Here is a 19,870-nt window from a genome sequence, read left to right on the forward strand (position 1 = left end):
GCGCTATGTTTTCATATTTGATTAACATATAATTAATATCAATACATTTAATTTAAACTTGTATGTATTCAATATCTATTAAAATTGACATGGATAATTTTGTTACACTTTAATATGGGGGGCGGGGGGATTAAGTGATCCTTCACATTTTGTGAGTGATGATACTGCATGCCCTAAAAAATAAAGTAACACTAGTTAAACAAGGCGTATAGAGTGAAGGGATTTGAACTGTAATTTTCTCATCCTCCCATAAGCTGTAACTTTTATCCTTAACTTATATCTTATATATGTTCTTTATCACTACTAGAGAATGTTTTTTTTTTTTAATTAGGCTATATTTTTTAAAAGAATAAATTCGGAATTCATTTCCAAATATAGCCTAGCTAACCCACTGCAGCAACAGTGGGGGGGGGGGCTGGTTTGTCTCAGCCAGCGGCTAAAGTTTACAAGAAATTGCCAAATTTTAAGATTCATGGCAAACTAAGATGAACAGACTACACAGAGACAGCTTTCTTTTAGCGTGTTTTTAACGAGCTGTTAATTGTTAGCTTAACAAGCACGTGTGGTTGCGTAAAACTTGCGGTGGAAATGTCGCTGTTTATGCTGAAATATGATGCACGTTTATGCTTGTTGAACAGGTGGTACTTATTGCCTCCACCAAGGAGGTTACGTCTGTTCACTTTCAACATGTGAAGGTTTAAATACACTTACAGTGACGCGTGTCGTCGTCTCCACCTCCTTCTCCTCTCTCTGCTGCCGCTGCGCTGCTCACACTCCGTCTCTCTCTCACTCTCCCCCCCCCCCCCATGCGCGCTGTGTGTGCAGAGCAGCCCCGCCCCTCAGTGATCAGAGAGACAGAGAGCAGCAGGCCATGGAAGGAGCAGTTCACGGCGCTGCGGGGAAAAAAAACAACAACAAAAAAAAACAGCCATCGGCCACTATCGGGGCCATTTTCCGTTAATTACGATACTTTGTAAAACGTCCTATCGGGGCCGATTAATCGGCCAAACCGATGAATTGGTCGACCTCTAATCGGGACATCCCTATCCTGGATATATCGGCACTAAATGCCTATGTCCTGTGGGGGGAGGTGCAGCCTGCCTGGCAGAGAGGGGTCACCTACAGGCGCAGGCTCTTCCTGCATGAGCTGGGGATGGCCTTGATCTCACCCCACTTGGAGAGAAGGCAGAGGATCTCGCGTGACCCGGGTGTGGCTGAGGTGGCAGCTGCCCTTCGCAGGGCTGATCACAGCCAGCCAGCAGCATCGAGGAGTGAGAGGCCACAAAGGACTTCATCTGCCTCAAGCAGCCAGCTCGCAGCCAACCAGAGGCGCAGCAGAAGGCTGCCTCGAGCCAATCCCAGGGTGCCAAAGAGGAGGAAGACCAGTCGGCAGATGTGTGCCTTATGTTTGGGCACTAAAAGGGCAAAGGTGGGCACTGTCTGCTTCAAATGTCGACGACCTGCTTGTAAGAAGCACAGAGTTTGTGTTATCAACTGCAAGATCTTCCAGAGCGAGTCCTAATGAGTGTTGAATGAGAATTGTTTGTTGCTGCAACTGTTTTTGTTCTTTATGATATGCTTACTTATGACATAAATTAGGCTACGTGAAGTTGGGGACACCAGCCTGTAAAGGGTTAATTATTGAATTGTATTGTTAGAATTTTAACAGTTATGGTGCAAGAGAAGTTAAATAGCATAACCAAAAAAAAAAAAAAAGAATTCATTAAAAAGTTCTGCTTTCAACCATCACAAGGACTCAGTTATTCCTTACAGGGCAAAAGGGATTTTTTTTAACTTAAATCTAACACTACAAAAAAAGTACAAATGCAAAAAAACTGATATTTTCCATAAACATTGTCTGACCTCAGACAGTTGTAATCATGAAAAAAAAATTCATCTCTTATCACTGAATATCATAGACTGTAAAAAGAATGGACGTAGCGTCCGTGACGTCACCCATTGGTTTGGGGGAGTCTGTTTTGTGCCGCTACTACGGGGGTTTGAGCCGCGCCATGTTGGATTCTACTTTCCATATTTGGAGCGGTGCGGCCGTTGGCCGGCCGAGAGCCCGCCCACTGGCCTCGTAGCAGCGGTCGCCGGACCTGTCACTCAACGGTTCTGCGCCCTAATTGGCCAGAACTTTAAACCTAATAACAGTAAAACGGTAGAGTTTTAAAAAAAATTCACCCCCCTCAGAGTGTGTGCGGGGGTAGAAACTATCGGTTGAGACCAAAAAAATGAAATGTACCAGGCTGTAAATATGTTTTTTAAAGCTGTAAAATCGGCTATTTTAACATGGGGCTCAATTGGAGTTGCTCCCTTCTGGAGCCAGCCCCCAGCGACAGCCGAGGGGATTGCAGCTTTTTGAACGCGGAAGTGAGCTTCACTTCTCAGACCGACAACTGCCCCCTTGCTGAATATCTAATTTTTGGGCTGTTTCTTGTATAGAAATGAGTGCACAATACAGAAACTGGCCTCTAAAGGGTTAATTAATTAATTAATTACTGTTACTAAACACCTAATGCAACATCTTTATATATCTATAAATGTGTGCGTCTATCTTTCTTATAACATCTACCTTCGATTTGTTTACTTCTAAAGCAAAACATGTCCGTGAAGTAAAGCACCAATTCACACTTTCCTTCAATTCCCAAAAAAGGGCACACATACAAAGAATAAACATAATACATGATATTAAAGCTAAAATTTCAGGTGAATAATACACTACAACGCTTACATCCAGAGTGAAGTCTCGCAGGGCGAGATGGGATATCCCGAGACTATAAGTAAGGGATAATGCCCGACGAGGTGTCCATTATCATAAATTAATGGACGACGCGGAGGCGTGAACCGTCCGACGCGAAGCGGAGGACGGTTGCTTCCGCGAAGTCCATTAATTTATGATAATCGGACACCTCGAAGGGCATTATCCCGCTTATACCATGGTCACTTACGAGATAAATACACATTAAATCATTCACTCATGATTTAATGTTGTTTTTACCGTTAAAATCATAAGTTTTTCACAAGAAGCGGCTGAGCGGACTATTTAACATCTCCTGTCCGCAGGCGTTGCCATGGAAACCTGCTGTGGCCACACACAGTAGAACCAGCAGCTCGATCCCGCAGCAGTGAGCAGTTATTAATCAGCGGAGGGGAAGTGAGATGATTTCTTAACGTTACGTGATACAAAGTATCATTTCAGAAGGCCAGTGCACTTATTACCGCTTGTGTGTCCAGAGGATCATGCGAAATTTCCACAGAGTCAACAGATAGTTTCCTAAATCGTTTTTATTGCAAGAAATATTATCCACCATTCGATCATTTAAATGTGTAGAAAGGAAATCAAGCAGAAAGACAGATATGACAGTAGCTAGGCAAGAGGTAATACGAACTAGCTATTTAAAATTAAATGCAACATTGCCGTTGATGGTAAAATTTGACATAGACACTGGCATGTCCATCATAGCACTTGAAGGACGGAGATTTGACGTTTGTGGGCCCTGACCACTGCTGGTTGGGACGTTGGGAGACGATAAAATGTTGCTCCACTCTCGTCTCTCCTGTACTGACGGAGCCCAATAAGCCTGCAGGCTGCTCTCACACCGATGCCCCGTCACCGACATGATCTGGCGAGTTTCCAGCCCGGCGTCTGAGAGTCGACCTACAGCTGTGCTCCGGAGGCTGTGGTTTGTGTATACCCGCGGCAGACCAACCTGAAAAAAACAATAATGAACACACGGGCTATTATTGAGGACAGAAGAGGTTATAGCCTACATAGGGCTACATTATTATTAGAATGTAGCTATTGTACAGACCTCTTCACTGATTTTTTTGAGCATGTCTCCCAGGTAGTGGACACCCATCGGCTCCCTGGAGTACCACACATCAGATGCCACGGTGAAGGAGCGCTTCGGGTGCAGATAAAAAGATGTTGCTTCTTGGGGACATTTAGAAATGTATTTCTTAAAACTTGTTACTGGACACAGAGGATCACCGCACCTGGCGAACATGAAACCTCTCAGGTTTTCCTTCTGCGGGTCGTTGGGGTCTTTGTGATTTTTTGTTTGAGGATTATGTGCGAGACTGACATATTCCACGCCATCCTCGTCTCTCTGGATGATGAACGATGCCCTCGTCAGCTCACGGTTCCCCTCCCTGCCACGCCGAGCGAAACACAGCTGGATATCAAACCACACCTTTCTGACGAGGCCGAGGGGCGTATCGGGAGACAGCGCAGGTGAATTTCTGATTTCCTCAAGGTCCGACTCAGGGATACGAGGATGATGGAAGCTGGTGTCTTTTCCACTCTTCCTGTAGCGCTTCAGCATCGCCTTGAAAACAGCATTACTTGTCTGGAACATTGTATCGCTGATGATGTTGACATCTTTCAAGTGGCGATTAATGCCGGCTCTCAGACACCTAAAACTGGCAACACTGTATTCTCCTCCTTCCTTGGTCGACTGGACAGAGGCATAAAACAGCCGCAAAATGTCATTGAGAGCAGTGGAAGTGTAGCTCTCAAAGTTGATGTCCATTTTCTTTTGAGCCAGGAAGTCTCTAAATATTTTAACTGCCCATTTCGTTGTTTTCTTTGTGTTAAACTCATCCTTATCATCCTCTAATTTGTCAAGTTCCTCCGGTGTCACCTCCTTGTGTCTCATCTCCTTCTGTCGCATCTCCTTCTTCTTTTCATATTCTCTCCTCTCTTTCTCTTCTGCTGCATCCCAGTCTTCAAAATTATTGAATTCACCAAATAAATTAAAGTTAACTATGAAATCGCTCATGTTTTTTGTCAACTGTATTGCCGTTGTGATAAATAAACTGTGAAATAACGTATGTTCTGTGATTCTGTTGCCACGGTTACCAAAGCATTTGAGCCAGCGCAGTCATTTAGAACTGTCATCAGGCAATTTGACCGGAACATCTTCATAGTAGAGTAGAGTAGAGTAGAGTAGAGAATACTTTATTCATCCCGAGGAGGGAAATTCATATTAGTGTAGTAGCTCACACGACAATGACACAAAAAAGAAAGAAAGATGGAGCAGGAACCGCCGGGTGGAGCAGGAACCGCCGGATGGAGCAGGAACCGCCGGGTGGAGCAGGAACCGCCGGGTGGAGCAGGGCCGCCGGGTGGAGCAGGAACCGCCGGGAACCGCCGGATGGAGCAGGAACCGCAGGGTGGTGCTTATCTGCCCCACTACTATATTCCTCCATCTTGCAGCAAGGAGAGAGGAGCCGTCCACCACCGCTGCTTTCCTGGTCAGTGAAGGTGCCATGAAGTGGATGATCCAGGCCGTCCAGAATTGCCTCCTCCTTCTTCAGTGCTCTAGTGCCTCAGGATGTTTAGTCATAGGTGTCCATTATCACTTTTTAATGGACACCCAGCAGCCAATCAGAATCGAGGATTCACCCAGACCATGGTATAATATGGCTTATTCGCCAAACACCTTTCAGTGGAAACACCCGCAAATAGCAATTGTACTTTTTGAAATTCATGAAATATCGCTTTTATTTTGCGAAAATCTGTAATAGAAGCTAGTGACTCCAAGGCAGTTGAGGTGTTTGGGAGCCCTATATCATACTTTGAGTTTAGCAGTCTTTCCAGACTTTTGACACCAAAATGAATGTGTGTTAACAGTTATTTAAAGCAGAAGTGAGTGATCCGGTCGTTTTCGCTAATGCTGCGTTCCAGGCAGGCTTTTGAAATCATAAATTACAGCTTCAAGTCACAACTTACGACTTTGTAGCGTTCCAGGCAACCCACTCGTGTTTTTCCGACCTGTTTTACCGGTGAAAGTCACTATAACGGCCACTCGTAACTTCCGACCCGTGAAATCGTACCAGTACGTCTTTTTGTACAGTCTATGTACCAGATCGAACTGGTACGACTTCACAGGTCGGAAAAAAAACGAGTTTCCTTGAACGCACCATAACAGTCCTCGTCCCTACGTCGCCACATTCACGGCGTCCCTTGGCTGCACACACAGCCCTGCATGCCGTTCTCTCTCCTCATTGGATAAAAACTGTAGGATACGATTAGGGCTGAAACGATTCCTCGAGTAATTCGAGTACCTCGATTACAAAAAATGGTCCGAGGATTTTTTTCTGCCTCGAGGAATCGTTCATTTAATTGTAGTTCAAGCGGCCGCATGGACTTTCAATGTGGCACAACGTGCGCCGTAACGTAACCTATGAACGTAACCTATGAACGTAACCGTGCACGCCCCCCCCCCCCGCGCGGCCGTTCGCCGCGGATGACGGCGGAGATGGGGAGGGGGGCGGCGGCGGCGGCGAGGCGATGGCCGCGATGACGGGGGGACGGTGGCGAGTGGCGACAACACAGCAGAACAATCCTGCCTAGGAGCTATCCATGGTTAGGCTACTTAACCAAAGTCTCTTGAAATATCAAACAAAGAAAAGGACTATGGACTGTGGAAGTTTGAATGGCCAAAATACTTAAGTTATCATGACGTGAACCATCTGTTGCGGTGAGACCGTTGATTAGGTAGAAACCTTAACGGGGGGGCGGACGTGGGTGTTTGACTGAGGGAGAAAAAGGCGACAAAAAGACAGAAAATGTCTCTCTATAGGCACTCTAGTTGTAACACGGCCCTTGCATACCACAGCAGCATGTCTTCCATGTTGCAGCATCTCCACAGAAAACATTTTTGATATCTTGAAAGTAATTTAATTTTATTTATTTTTGATATCTTGAAAGTAATTTAATTTAATTTATTTTTATTTGTGTTTTATTTATGTTAGCAGCAGTCGCCTCTTTAGTAATGTTTCAAGACCAGAAAATACTTGCTTGTGAATTTAAGAAATAAAAACAGTTGATTCTACAAAAGGAAACCAATTGGTCATTCATTATTGAGTGAAATATGTTATTTTCTCTTGTGTATTCATAATTGCTCTTTAACCAAGCAAAAATACGTTTTATCCGATTACTTGATTAATCGATGTAATTTTCAGTAGAGTACTCGATTACTAAAATATTCGATAGCTGCAGCCCTAGATACGATTTATGTTTTCTCTTCGGCTCAGAGCAGAGCAGAGTGACTGACAGACCCGTGTTTCAGACCAAACACTCTATGTAAGTGATTGCTGTCGGAAGATATAACTATTTAAGACTTATATTAACACAAATATATCACTTACTTCTGCTTTAAGTGGAGATGAAGCATTAAGAGGAACAATCAAGATGGCGACAAATACTAATGCAATGAGAAAGAGAAGAGAAAGAAGGGGTTGATTTAATTCTCTTTGAGATTAGGCTGTAAACTGACCATGCTACTTTCTGTTCACTTGTCAACAAACCTGTTAGAATTTCAATAAACTTTTTGCACACAGTGACAAAGATTTGATAGTCTGTTTAGTCTAGGGTGAGGGGTGTCAGCTAGGGCTGCAACTAACGATTATTTTGATAATCGATTAATCTGTCGATTATTTCTTCGATTAGGCTAATCGATTAATCGGATAAAAAAAAAGGCACAAATTTGATTTACATTGTAGGGAAGAGAAGAACGAGAGGAGGAGTTGTTTCTCAGTTTGATCCAGCATGTCACTGGTATCATTTAGCCTATTTCTTTCTCCCTAACTTTATTCAAAAACAGAATGTTATTCCAAATGGACAACATTAGTGCAAAAAATTGCACAAATAAGTTTTTTTTTAAGTTAGTTGAACTGCCCAGAGCTGTTAAACTAATAATAGCCTACATTAAAAAATAATAATAGACAAAATTAATTAGGGCACTGCCTGATGTGCTTACAAGCGGAAGTCTGCAGCATGTGTACATCCAGAGGAAAATTCTGATCAACCCTGAAAGTTGATCATTCACCGGATCAACCGACAACAACCTGACGTTACTCCGACGATTTTCAGTTTGGCTCACAGCCGCTTCCCCGACCAGCCCACGTTCACACCGTGATAAACACCAGTCACCGCGGGGGGACAGGCTGCACCCTCCGGTCAGTCACACACCCACGTTACACACACACACACACACAGCAGCGATCTGATGTAAACATCGGTATTAACTGTAATAGCGCCCATCACCATAAAATAAAACGGGTAAATGATGATCAACTCTCTAATCTGAGTCCTCCACACACCGAGCCCTGAGCAGAGGAACGAAAGAAATATACCTTTACTCCAGGTGTCCAAATCAGTCAGCAGCAGCAGTCATCAAACTCCAACAGTTTTATAATCCATATTATTCCCGTTTGCATCGCGTTCCTCGCGGCCAGCTGCTTCATTCATTTGCATTGTGTGAAAAAAAAGAAAAAAGTTTTAGCTAACGTTAGCGTTAGCTTTAGCTTTAGCTTCAGTGTCCTGACAGGAGAGGCTGACAGAGGAGACAGTGAAGCCTCTCTGCTGCTGGTACCGAGTCCAGACCACCGGTCCAGACAGTCCGTGACCATGTCCGTGACACGCCGCGTCCGAACCGCGCGGACCGTGTCCGTGTGGGAGTGACGTTGGACCAGGAGTAAACAACGCGGTGGGACCGGACAACACAGGTCCGGTTGATCAGAAATACGGCTGTTGCTGCCGCTAAAAACACGTCTTTTTTTTTTTTTTTTACATGATGCAAATGAATGAAACAGGCTGGCCGCCAGGAACGCGATGTAGGCCTAAACGGAAATAATATTAGTGGATTATTGGAGCTGGATGACTGCTGCTGCTGACTGTTTTGGACATGGGTAAAGATAAGAAATATTTTCTTTTTTTCCCTAGCTCTGGGCCAAGTTAATCGCTACCCAACGAATCGATAATCAAATTCGTTGCCAACGAATTTAATAATCGATTTTTATCGATCAGCCTAGTTGTTGCAGCCCTAGTGTCAGCAATGTTTTAATCTGTAATAATGTTTTGACACATGTAGTGGTCTTAACCTATTTGAACACATAAAATATAAATATAAATGTTACATTCCATAAAATAATAGTGTAGCCTAAGTAACTTGGCAAATATACATTAACATGCTACACATACACTATATTACCAAAAGTATTCGCTCACCTGCATTTACTCATTCTATGAACTGAAGTGCCATCCCATTCCTAACTCATAGAATTCAATATGATGTCGGTCCACCTTTTGCAGCTATTACAGCTTCAACTCTTATGGGAAGACTGTCCACAAGGTTGAGGAGAGTGTTTATAGGAATTTTTGACCATTCTTCCAAAAGCGCATTGGTGAGGTCACACACTGATGTTGGTCGAGAAGGCCTGGCTCTCAGTCTCCGCTCTAATTCATCCCAAAGGTGTTCTATCGGGTTCAGGTCAGGACTCTGTGCAGGCCAGTCAAGTTCATCCACACCAGACTCTGTCATCCACGTCTTTATGGACCTTGCTTTGTGCACTGGTGCACAGTCATGTTAGAAGAGGAAGGGGCCCGCTCCAAACTGTTCCCACAAGGTTGGGAGCATGGAATTGTCCAAAATGTTTTGGTAACCTGAAGCATTCAAAGTTCCTTTCACTGGAACTAAGGGGCCAAGCCCAGCTCCTGAAAAACAACCCCATACCATAATTCCTCCTCCACCAAAGGCCAAGTGATTAGGACACCTGATTCTGATCATTTGAATGGGTGAGCGAATACTTTTGGTAATATAGTGTATGTGTGTATATACATGTATGTATAGACATTATTTCCTATTATATTATGATATTATTAATTTAATAATGAATTTAAAACTTTGAAACTGTTAAAACAGAATCAAGGGCAACATGCAGTGGTTTTATTATTCTGACCATGTAAAAACATGTTGTAATGTTCTGCATCTGATTGGACAAGATCCATTTGCATTATGATTCAATATGTAAATGAAGAGGAGGTTGAATATTTATTATGAAGTCCACTGTTTCTGCACAGTGGCACAGTAGGCCCTACACATATCCAAACTGATACACAACCTTTCAGGTGAGTAATATGAAACTTTACAAGTTATCAAAGGCTCATGTATTTTTGTTTTGCTTCTTGTCCTGACAATCTAAGATGTTTTCAAAACTGAAATTGAATTTTTAGGAATCTGGATGCATGGAACCAGAACTGAGTGTGAACGGGACCTACACTCTGAATGACATGCATCTCTGCTCTTCATACATATTTAAAAGCAATCCTTCAGTGCTCTGTGTTTTAATATACATTTTACTTGTTTTATTGTCTGTTGTGACTATATGTGGAAACCTCCTTGTGATAATCTCCATCATGTACTTCAAACAGCTCCACACTCCTACTAACTACCTGATCCTTTCTCTGGCTGTGGCTGACCTGCTTGTGGGAGTTTTAGTTTTTCCTTTGAGCATGACATTCACCGTTACCTCATGTTGGTATCATGAAGATTTATTTTGTAAAGTACGAGGCAGCTTTGATGTGACCCTGAGCACAGCTTCGATTTTAAACTTATGTTGTATTTCTATTGACAGATATTACGCAGTGTGTCAGCCTCTCAGTTATAAAATAAAAATAAATGGTCGTGTTACATTGATCATGATCCTGGTGAGCTGGGGACTCGCTGCTCTAATTGGAATTGGCATCATAATTGCAGGTTTCAATCAGGGAAAATGCGAAGAAAGTTGTTTAATTGATGCTCTAATATCAACCACTCTGGGAAGTATTTTCTCCTTTTATATCCCCATCATTATAATGCTCAGTATCTACCTGAAGATTTTCCTTGTTGCACAGAAACAGGCAAACAGCATCCAGAGCACAAATTGCCAGAGCACAAAGTCTGGAGCAGCTGTCAGTAAGATGGAGAGAAAGGCCACAAAAACTCTGGCTACTGTTCTGGGAGTTTTTCTTCTGTGTTGGATGCCTTATGTTCTTTGTATTTTCTTTCAGCCTTTAACATACAGCGCAACACCAATTGCTTTGGTTGAGACTCTTAACTGGCTTACATTGTCCAATTCAATGCTGAATCCATTCATCTATGCTTTCTTTTATAGCTGGTTCAGATCAGCTTTCAGAATGATCATTTCTGGGAAAATATTCCAAGGTGATTTTGCAAACACCAAACTTTATTCTTAACTTTATTCAAACTTTGACAATTTGTTTTTAAAGTTAATATGATTTTATTTGTAAAAGTTCAAATAATGACTATCAAGATTTTGACCAGTATAATATAGAAGATTCCCTGTCATTTTATCTCTTTGTTTAGCAATACTTGGAAGTTAAAATGTTAAGTTACTGCATTTATTTAAACACTATGACTATATTCCTCATCCATTCCCCTCATGTCTGGCGAAGAGCAGCTGCGTGAAACGTTACATTTTTCCTGATAATAAATGGACTGCATTTTGGAGCCCTGCGGTGCGCGAGCCTTTCTACTTTCTTTTTAATTCTTGTACGTCTTTGGCTCAGCACCTGCCCTAAGTTTTTGGCACGGATGTGCGTGTGACTTTTTCTTTTTTCTTTTCTTTTTTTCATCCATTCCCCTAACCATGCAAATGGGAGATGGGAGTTTGATTATCTGTAAAGTTTCTTAATCAGCTTGATGTTTTGAGGCATGGCATCTTGATCATGGTTTCACCTCACATTTGTTACAACATGGAATCTCAGACTTAAAATGTGCTCTTGATCTGAGGGAATCAGGTCACAAATGTGATTATCATTTGCTGACTGTACTACACAGTGGATAAACATTAAAGATCCTTTAAAGACACCTACTGTGTGGTCACAATTTTTTAAACCTTTTTTCGACTAATGATGAACATACAGTAAGCTGAAGGTCTATACATTAATATTTAAAATTCACTGACCTAGGGTCACATTAACTTGAAGGATGGTGTCATAACGTGGTTGTGGTTTAGATTATCATTACCTCGATATAGTCTTAAATAAAAGGTCACATCTACCTTAATTAAATACCTATGAGCCACGTTATTAATATGAAACACACAATACCTTACTTTGTGTTTGTGCAAATGTGTCACAAGCATCCTGAGAGTCAATATAATGCAGGTGACCTTCACTAAATACTATGGCTGAATGCGTTCAGTGTAGATACACAGAGAACTGAAGCTGCTGCTGCTCTGCCAGCATACTGCTTTCACTACACAGGCTGTGTCGACGTTGTCATAGAACAAACAACAAATCCTCTCAGGGGGATTTTTATGGAATGGTAAACCAGACAAAATAAAGCGTGGTTATCTGTATAATAAGTACAGTCATGGTGGGCTAAAAATGGTGAGTCTAAGAGCACTTAACTTTTCATTGAAAGCATCCCTTGTGCCTAAACTTGTCTCAAAACCTCAGTGGTTTTCGGCAAACCTATTGATGACCTTTCTTTTTTCCAAACAACTTAATCCTTATTTTCAGTTAACTGGTTTTCAGCTTGCTTTATTAAAAAGAAAAACTTTTCCTTATCTATCAGGCTTTTTGGAAGAAGTCATAGTGAGTTGGCTTCAATACCAGTATCATCAACCTAATACCTGTTATGAAATCCAAAATCAACTGTTGTGGTACAATAGTAATATTTTGACTAATGATTTGTGTTTTTTTTTAATTAAACCAATGTTTGAAAAGGGCATATTATTTGTAAATTACCTTTTAAATAATAAAGGGGAAATTATGTTTTATGATGAATTTATAGATGTATACAGTAATATCTGTGACTCTTTGACATATAATCAGCTCAGGGCAGCTTTTCCTCAGTTTTGAAAAAACGGAACTGCTATCAAGCCCAAAACAATTAGCTGCCCTGCAATTAAAGATGGGGTAATGGGTAAATAAGAGATAGAAAAAAAAGTATCAGTTCTATATGTATGAAAAAAAAGCACGATCACAGCCTGAAGCAACAGTGTTCCTGCAAATATAACAAGAGAGGAGCCTGCTTTTAATTTCTGACAGCTGAACATTGCGCTACTTTTAAATATGAAGCTAGAGCAACAAGTTCTGTCATTTTAAATTGTGTTTTATATTGTTTTCATGTATTTCACTGATCAAAATTATTGAATACGAGTGTGTGTTTAATTGAAAGCGAGGCTGGTGTGCGTATGGAAATAGTGTTTTTTTTAGGTGCTGTAGCTACAAGCAAATCTCATATTGTCTCTATACAAAGACAATAAAGACCTTTTTAAATGTGAAAAAAGCGTAGACTTATTCAAGATTTGCATTTGGGTGACACTGACATAACAGGCGAAACATCGAAATTAATTTAGTCATGGCCACATTAAGTGAAGTTATTAACTTTACTGATTATCCATCTGATTATCTGTCCTGCTGCGAGCTTCTTTCAGTGGTGATGTGACTGTATATAAAAGTAAAGCCTAATATATAATGACCTCCTGACGCTCAGCTCAACGGGTGAGGAGAACAACTGTAGGCAGAGACGCTCAGAGAGAAAGTAAACAGCAGCAGATCAGCGCGATCTCTCGCTCCATACAAACGCTCCGCTCTGATCCAGCTCCACTGGACTTTCAAAGTAAAGGTGACGCCAGCTGTAAATGAGTTAAATAGTGAAACAGCGGCACTTTTATAGCCGGATTAAACTCTGAACATAACCTGGTCGGGACCAGGTTACGCTTAGCTCATAACCTGGTCGGGACCAGATAACAGAGTCGGTGGCTGTCTTCATATGCAAAGACCTGCAGCCGTACAGTGTCATCGAAAACGAGGGTTTTAAGAAGATGGTACACACGCTCGAACCACGATACGCCATACTAACACGCAAACATGACAGAAGTCGTCGTCCCGAAGCTGTACGAAAAGAAAAAGTCCACGGTTTTGGAGTTGTTGAAATCGACAGAGTGGCTCTTACATATGATGGTTGGGTGTCGAGAGCGACGGACTACTACACAACTATTACCTCTCATTTCATTTCTAACGAGTGGGCACTAGTGTCAAATGCAAGGGAGGACAGTGCACGCACATCCAGGACAGTGAGCAGGTGCAGGACAAAAAACAACAAGAAGGAAAAACAGACAGAATGTCCGCACACTGCTATAATCAAGCTCCCAAAAATGTATTAGGACGACGTTTCGACCCCTTGGGTCTTCATCAGGACACTAGTGTCAAATGTTCTGCAGACCAGACTAGAGCCCTACACGAAAGCCACACAGGGAGCAATATAGCAAATCTGTTGAATGAAGCAATGAATGAATGGGGGTTAGTGGAGAAAGTGCCGGCAATTGTCACAGACAATGCTGCTAACATGCTGCTTGCTGTCAGTCTTATTGAGTGTTTGCATGTTGGCTGCTTTGCCCACGTACTCAATTTAGTTTCTCAGGCTGCTCTTAACTCATTGAGTGTACGTCAATCAAAATCCAACACTTGAGTACCAATGACGTACGTCAAATGCTGTTTTCTGCAGCTGGTTAAGGGGGGCGCTCTCGCGCACACTGTGAGTAATTTTGGGGCTTCTGGGATGCATAGAAGAAGACAAGTGCGATCAGTAGGAGATAAAAAAGTTGGAAAAAGTTTATATTTCTAGAGAAAAACGACGGGCAGAGCCTGGAACAAGTGTAACGTGGAGCTGGAGGAAAGCTTAGCCATGGATGTTATTAGTATAGCTCCAGCATTAAGTGATTGGAGGAGGCAGGAAAGGTAAACAGATCTAGATGATCAGCACCAAAATGCCGAAGCGAAAGCGGATCGTGGAGTCAGTTTCACCAGTTGCTGTCTGAAACCGACGTGACGACGAACCGGGAGATCAGCGCGGCCGCGTCCAGCAAAGAGGCTGAAGAACGCCATAAAGTCTCCCTCCCTACTTCAGAGACGAGGGGATGCAGCAGGAGGAGAAGTAGGAGAGTAGAGGGGAGGGGGCAGCAACTGCAGGAGAAGGAGGAGAGCAGGCATCACTCTGCAGAGTAGGACTCCTACTTGTTGTATTTTAGGTTTTTTTGTTTTTTTTGTTTTTTTTCCTACTATGAAAAAACAGGGCGGGGACTGCTAACTCCATCCGCTGACAAGAAGTTAGCCAAAACGACCGGATCGCTTACTTCGGCTTTAAGTTTACATAGGCCTACATTACATCACATGTAATACAGCACTGTCATTTTTTATTTATTACTTTTGTACACCTTATACTGGTATTATTGTGTTGATGTTTTATTTGTACACATCTAGTTTGTAACCAGAAATTAAGGTACCATGTGCTATTGTTCAAAGATGTCATGTGAGCTCAGAAGAAAGAAAGAAAGAAAGAAAGAAGGAAAGAAAGAAAGAAAGAAAGAAATGTTTTTATTTGAGTATAAATACATGACATATATGTGTGTCTATTTATAAAACGGAAAAGTGAAATCCGGCAATCTGATTGGTTGTTAAGGAAAAGACGACATGCAGAGCTAACTTGGAGTTAACGTCTGGAGAGGTGGGACTATTTTTTCCACAGTGAGGCTATTTTATTGGATAATATGTATTTCTGGTTGAATAAAACTACATGAAATTGATTGCGTATCCCTCTTTCATATTGCTTTTATTGGTAACCGTAGCCGTGGTATAATGAGCATAATATACCACGGCCTGTCGTGATATATTGCTAATATATATATATATATATATATATATATATATATATATAATGTATATGTATATGTATATGTGTGTGTATATACAGTAGATGTATGTGTGTAAATATATGGAGGGACAGAAGATGGGCTAATGGGCTAAAAATCAGATTTTGGCTGGCAGTCCGAACGCGGCCTAACAGACCTGCATTCTGGGAGCGGAGTGCTCTGCCTTTAGTTCAGTGTTAAGGCAAGGCAAGAATGGAGGGTATGAAACTTAAACTGAACTCAAAACTGGTCTAGTGGGGAGAAAAACAAATCTCATAAGGGGTCTGAACCAGCCACTCAAGGGCCCATTTGCTCTGCTATGGGGAGGCATGTCCATGCAGCGGTGCGCCGCGGACATGCACGTTAGCAGCAGGGGTTGGACAGAGAAGTGATTCGGCACACTAGTCATCCCCATTATATTCTATTAGGGTATTATTAATTTGATAATGACTATAAAACTTTGAAACAGAATCAAGGGCAACATGGGTTTTATTATTCTGACCATGTAAAAACATGTTGTAATGTTCTGCATCTGATTGGACAAGATCTATTTGCATTATGATTCAATATGTTAATGAAGAGGAGGTTGATTATTTATTATGAAGTCCACTGTTTCTGCACAGTGGCACAGTACACATATCCAAACTGATACACAACCTTTCAGGTGAGTAATATGAAACTTCACAAGTTATCAAAGGCTCATGTATTTGTATATGTTTTGCTTCTTGTCCTGACAATCTAAAATGTTTTCAAAACAGAAATTGAATTTTTAGGAATCTGGACGCATGGAACCAGAACTGAGTGTGAACGGGACCTACACTCTGAATGACATGCATCTCTGCTATGAATCACATAATACTTCATACATATTTACGAGCAATCCTTCAGTGCTCTGTGTTTTAATATACATTTTACTTGGTTTATTGTCTGTTGTGACTATATGTGGAAACCTCCTTGTGATAATCTCCATCATGTACTTCAAACAGCTCCACACTCCTACTAACTACCTGATCCTTTCTCTGGCTGTGGCTGACCTGCTTGTGGGAGTTTTAGTTTTTCCTTTGAGCATGACATTCACCGTTACCTCATGTTGGTATCATGAAGATTTATTTTGTAAAGTACGAGGCAGCTTTGATGTGACCCTGAGCACAGCTTCGATTTTAAACTTATGTTGTATTTCTATTGACAGATATTACGCAGTGTGCCAGCCTCTCAGTTATAAAATAAAAATAAATGGTCGTGTTACATTGATCATGATCCTGGTGAGCTGGGGACTCGCTGCTCTAATTGGAATTGGTATCATAATTGCAGGTTTCAATCAGGGGAAATGCGAAGAAAGTTGTTTAATTGATGCTCTAATATCAACCACTCTGGCATGTATTTTCTCCTTTTATATCCCCATCATTATAATGCTCAGTATCTACCTGAAGATTTTCCTTGTTGCACAGAAACAGGCAAACAGCATCCAGAGCACAAAGTCTGGAGCAGCTGTCAGTAAGATGGAGAGAAAGGCCACAAAAACTCTGGCTACTGTTCTGGGAGTTTTTCTTCTGTGTTGGATGCCTTATTTTCTTTGTATTGTCTTTCAGCCTTTAACATACAGTGTAACACCAATTGCTGTGATTGAGACTCTTAACTGGCTTACATTGTCCAATTCAATGCTGAATCCATTCATCTATGCTTTCTTTTACAGCTGGTTCAGATCAGCTTTCAGAATGATCATTTCTGGGAAAATATTCCAAGGTGATTTTGCAAACACCAAACTTTATTCTTAACTTTATTCAAACTTTGACACTTTGTTTTTAAAGTTAATATGATTTTATTTGTAAAAGTTCAAATAATGAATATCAAGATTTTGACCAGTATAATATAGAAGATTCCCTGTCATTTAATCTCTTTGTTTAGCAATACTTGGAAGTTAAAATGTTAAGTTACTGCATTGATTTAAACACTATGGGCCCTAGTTTCTTGGCGCAGCGCAGGTTGCGCAAGGTAACGCAGCTGGTCTAATGCAAGTTTCGACCAGCGCAGCCTAGTGCAAAGTCAGATTGGAAGATTGGCAGATCGCGCTGCGCTGAGATAGGCGTGGCCGCGCAGCAGGGGGAGGCGTCACAGATTCAGCTTGGTGCAGTGGAAGTTTTGTGCGAAAATGTCCCGCCGAGGTTGCGCTGAAAGCTCGCCACCTCCAACCAGGTCTACTCTCAGCGCAGGGCGAAGCGCAGCAGGTGCAGTGGAAGTTTGGCTGACTGACCTGCAGTGCACACACGTCACCAAGACCTCACAGGCAGATTTCCACAGTTCCAGACACATTTCAATGCAATAAATATCCACAATAACCACTATTTAATGCAACTAACGGAATCAACACGTGAATTTATATCTATATAGATTGTCCCGTCACATCTGACGTCAGATCAAAGCAGAGGTCAAAGGCTGTGGCACGTGTAATGTAAACTCCACCTGAATTAACACAGCAGGGACGAACTGGCACTGAAAAGCAGCTGTGGATGTCCCAAAAGCAGGACTGAGGGTGGATGACTGCATGTCGCTGCCGTGTTGAGATACGCACTCTGCCCTTGTGATGATCGCTTTATTTATTTATTTACTTATTAATTCATTAGCGTGAGCGACCGCGTCACGCAGCCGTATTGAAAAACAAAACACAAATCATCATCTCTCTTAGCCCACCACAACAGCCTCGGTATCAGATAGTCAGTATAGCCTATACTCAGCATCTCTATCACAGAGAAAAAAGAGAGGAGGACAGAGAGAGAGAGCGTCCTTTACGCTGATTTCATCCCTGTTTGTTTATGTTGTGATTAGTGTAGGCTACACCTTTCATCTGTCTTACACAGGGAATAATAAATTGAAATGAATAAATGTGAGTTTCTTCATTAGTTTATTAGTTGTTGTTTCTTACATTGGGCAGCCGTTCTCAGTGTATCAGATCAAACCTGGTTAAGTATATTAGTAAACTCATTATTGGTCACTCTGAGCTCGGACCTCCGGACCAAAACAGCTGTTTCCTCCTGGGAGAGGTTCGGCCTCTGGCGTCGCTGTCTCCTCCGTCCATGTCAAAGTATAAAATGACAAACTTGCAGTGCGCATCACCCGCGGCGCAGTTAAAGGTGAGGAGAGGAGCTCCTTTGATTGGTGAAGATCCAAATCGGCTGTGTTAATCCCACTTCTCTTCCTCCTGTCTCCCTCCCGCCCTCTCTCCTCCCTCTTTGCCGTTTGCGCCGGGAGGAGGGACGAAGGGAGGGGCTGCGCTGGTCTAAGTCGGACTGCGCTGTCCAACAAACTTGCGAAATGGACCTGGGCCACACCCCGTTGACGTGGCGAAGCTGCCCTGAGGTTAGACTTCACCCGGTCTACAAAACTAGGGCCCTATGACTATATTCCTCATCCATTCCCCTAACCATGCAAATGGGAGATGGGAGTTTGATTATCTGTAAAGTTTCTTAATCAGCTTGATGTTTTGAGGCATGGTATCTTGATCATGGTTTCACCTCACATTTGTTACAACATTAAATCTCAGACTTAAAATGTGCTCTTGATCTGAGGGAATCAGGTCACAAATGTGATTATCATTTGTTGACTGTACTACACAGTGGATAAACATTAAAGATCCTTTAAAAACACCTACTGTGTGGTCACAATTTTTAAAACCTTTTTTCGACTAATGATGAACATACAGTAAGAAGGTCTATACATTAATATTTAAAATTCACTGACCTAGGGTCACATTAACTTGAAGGATGGTGTCATAACATGGTTGTGGTTTAGATTATCATTACCTCGATATAGTCTTAAAGCAGAAGTAAGTGATATATTTGTGTTAAAGTGAAATTCCGGCGTAAGTGTAAACCATGGTCAAACACACCGTAACACCGAGTTAGACCCCCCCTCGAGAGATCAATTTGCCCGACCGCTACATTCACGAGATCCACCAACTTCAGCAAATACCGCAATATCGCCACACACGGCGCTGTCCGGATCCACTGTCTGACCGCAACCAAAACGCAACCATTTGCCCAAAATAATGCTCAGAACTGCACCAAATGTCATCAATAGTACACACAGGGCCCCAGCACGTAGTACGAGTTGTCAAACATCTGCTAGCTTTGCCTGTTTTCTTTAGCAAGGAGATGCAACTCAACTCACCTACTTCTCCTCCGGGAGCCGCTCGTTGGTGAGGAAGCCCTGACGAGTCGATCACCGAGTGCACCGGAGTTCCGCAGCTCAATCAACAATTACCTCATGGAAATACAATCAGAGTTTTTTTTTTATATATCTTGCATATCACTTTATAACTATTATTATCGAGTGCTGGCCACGATATAGGCGCAAATGAGCATTTTTAAGAGCTGCGGAA

At 42.0% G+C, this 19,870-nt stretch overlaps 2 protein-coding genes across 2 annotated transcripts; both read left to right on the forward strand.

Annotated features, from left to right (window-relative positions):
• Positions 1-10,024: 10,024 nt before the first annotated feature.
• Positions 10,025-11,029, forward strand: LOC146962202 (trace amine-associated receptor 1-like). Its single transcript, XM_085770078.1, has one exon. It carries the CDS (start codon positions 10,040-10,042, stop codon positions 11,027-11,029), a length of 990 nt encoding a protein of 329 aa, XP_085626204.1. The 5' UTR covers positions 10,025-10,039.
• Positions 11,030-16,280: 5,251 nt separating this feature from the next.
• LOC146962203 (trace amine-associated receptor 1-like) lies at positions 16,281-17,270 on the forward strand. Its single transcript, XM_085770079.1, has one exon. It carries the CDS (start codon positions 16,281-16,283, stop codon positions 17,268-17,270), a length of 990 nt encoding a protein of 329 aa, XP_085626205.1.
• The last annotated feature ends 2,600 nt before the right edge of the window (positions 17,271-19,870 follow it).

Source organism: Trachurus japonicus, chromosome 24 (genome assembly GCF_045865225.1).
Source record: "Trachurus japonicus isolate A0001 chromosome 24, Traja_1.0".
In the NCBI taxonomy this organism is placed as follows: domain Eukaryota; kingdom Metazoa; phylum Chordata; class Actinopteri; order Carangiformes; family Carangidae; genus Trachurus; species Trachurus japonicus.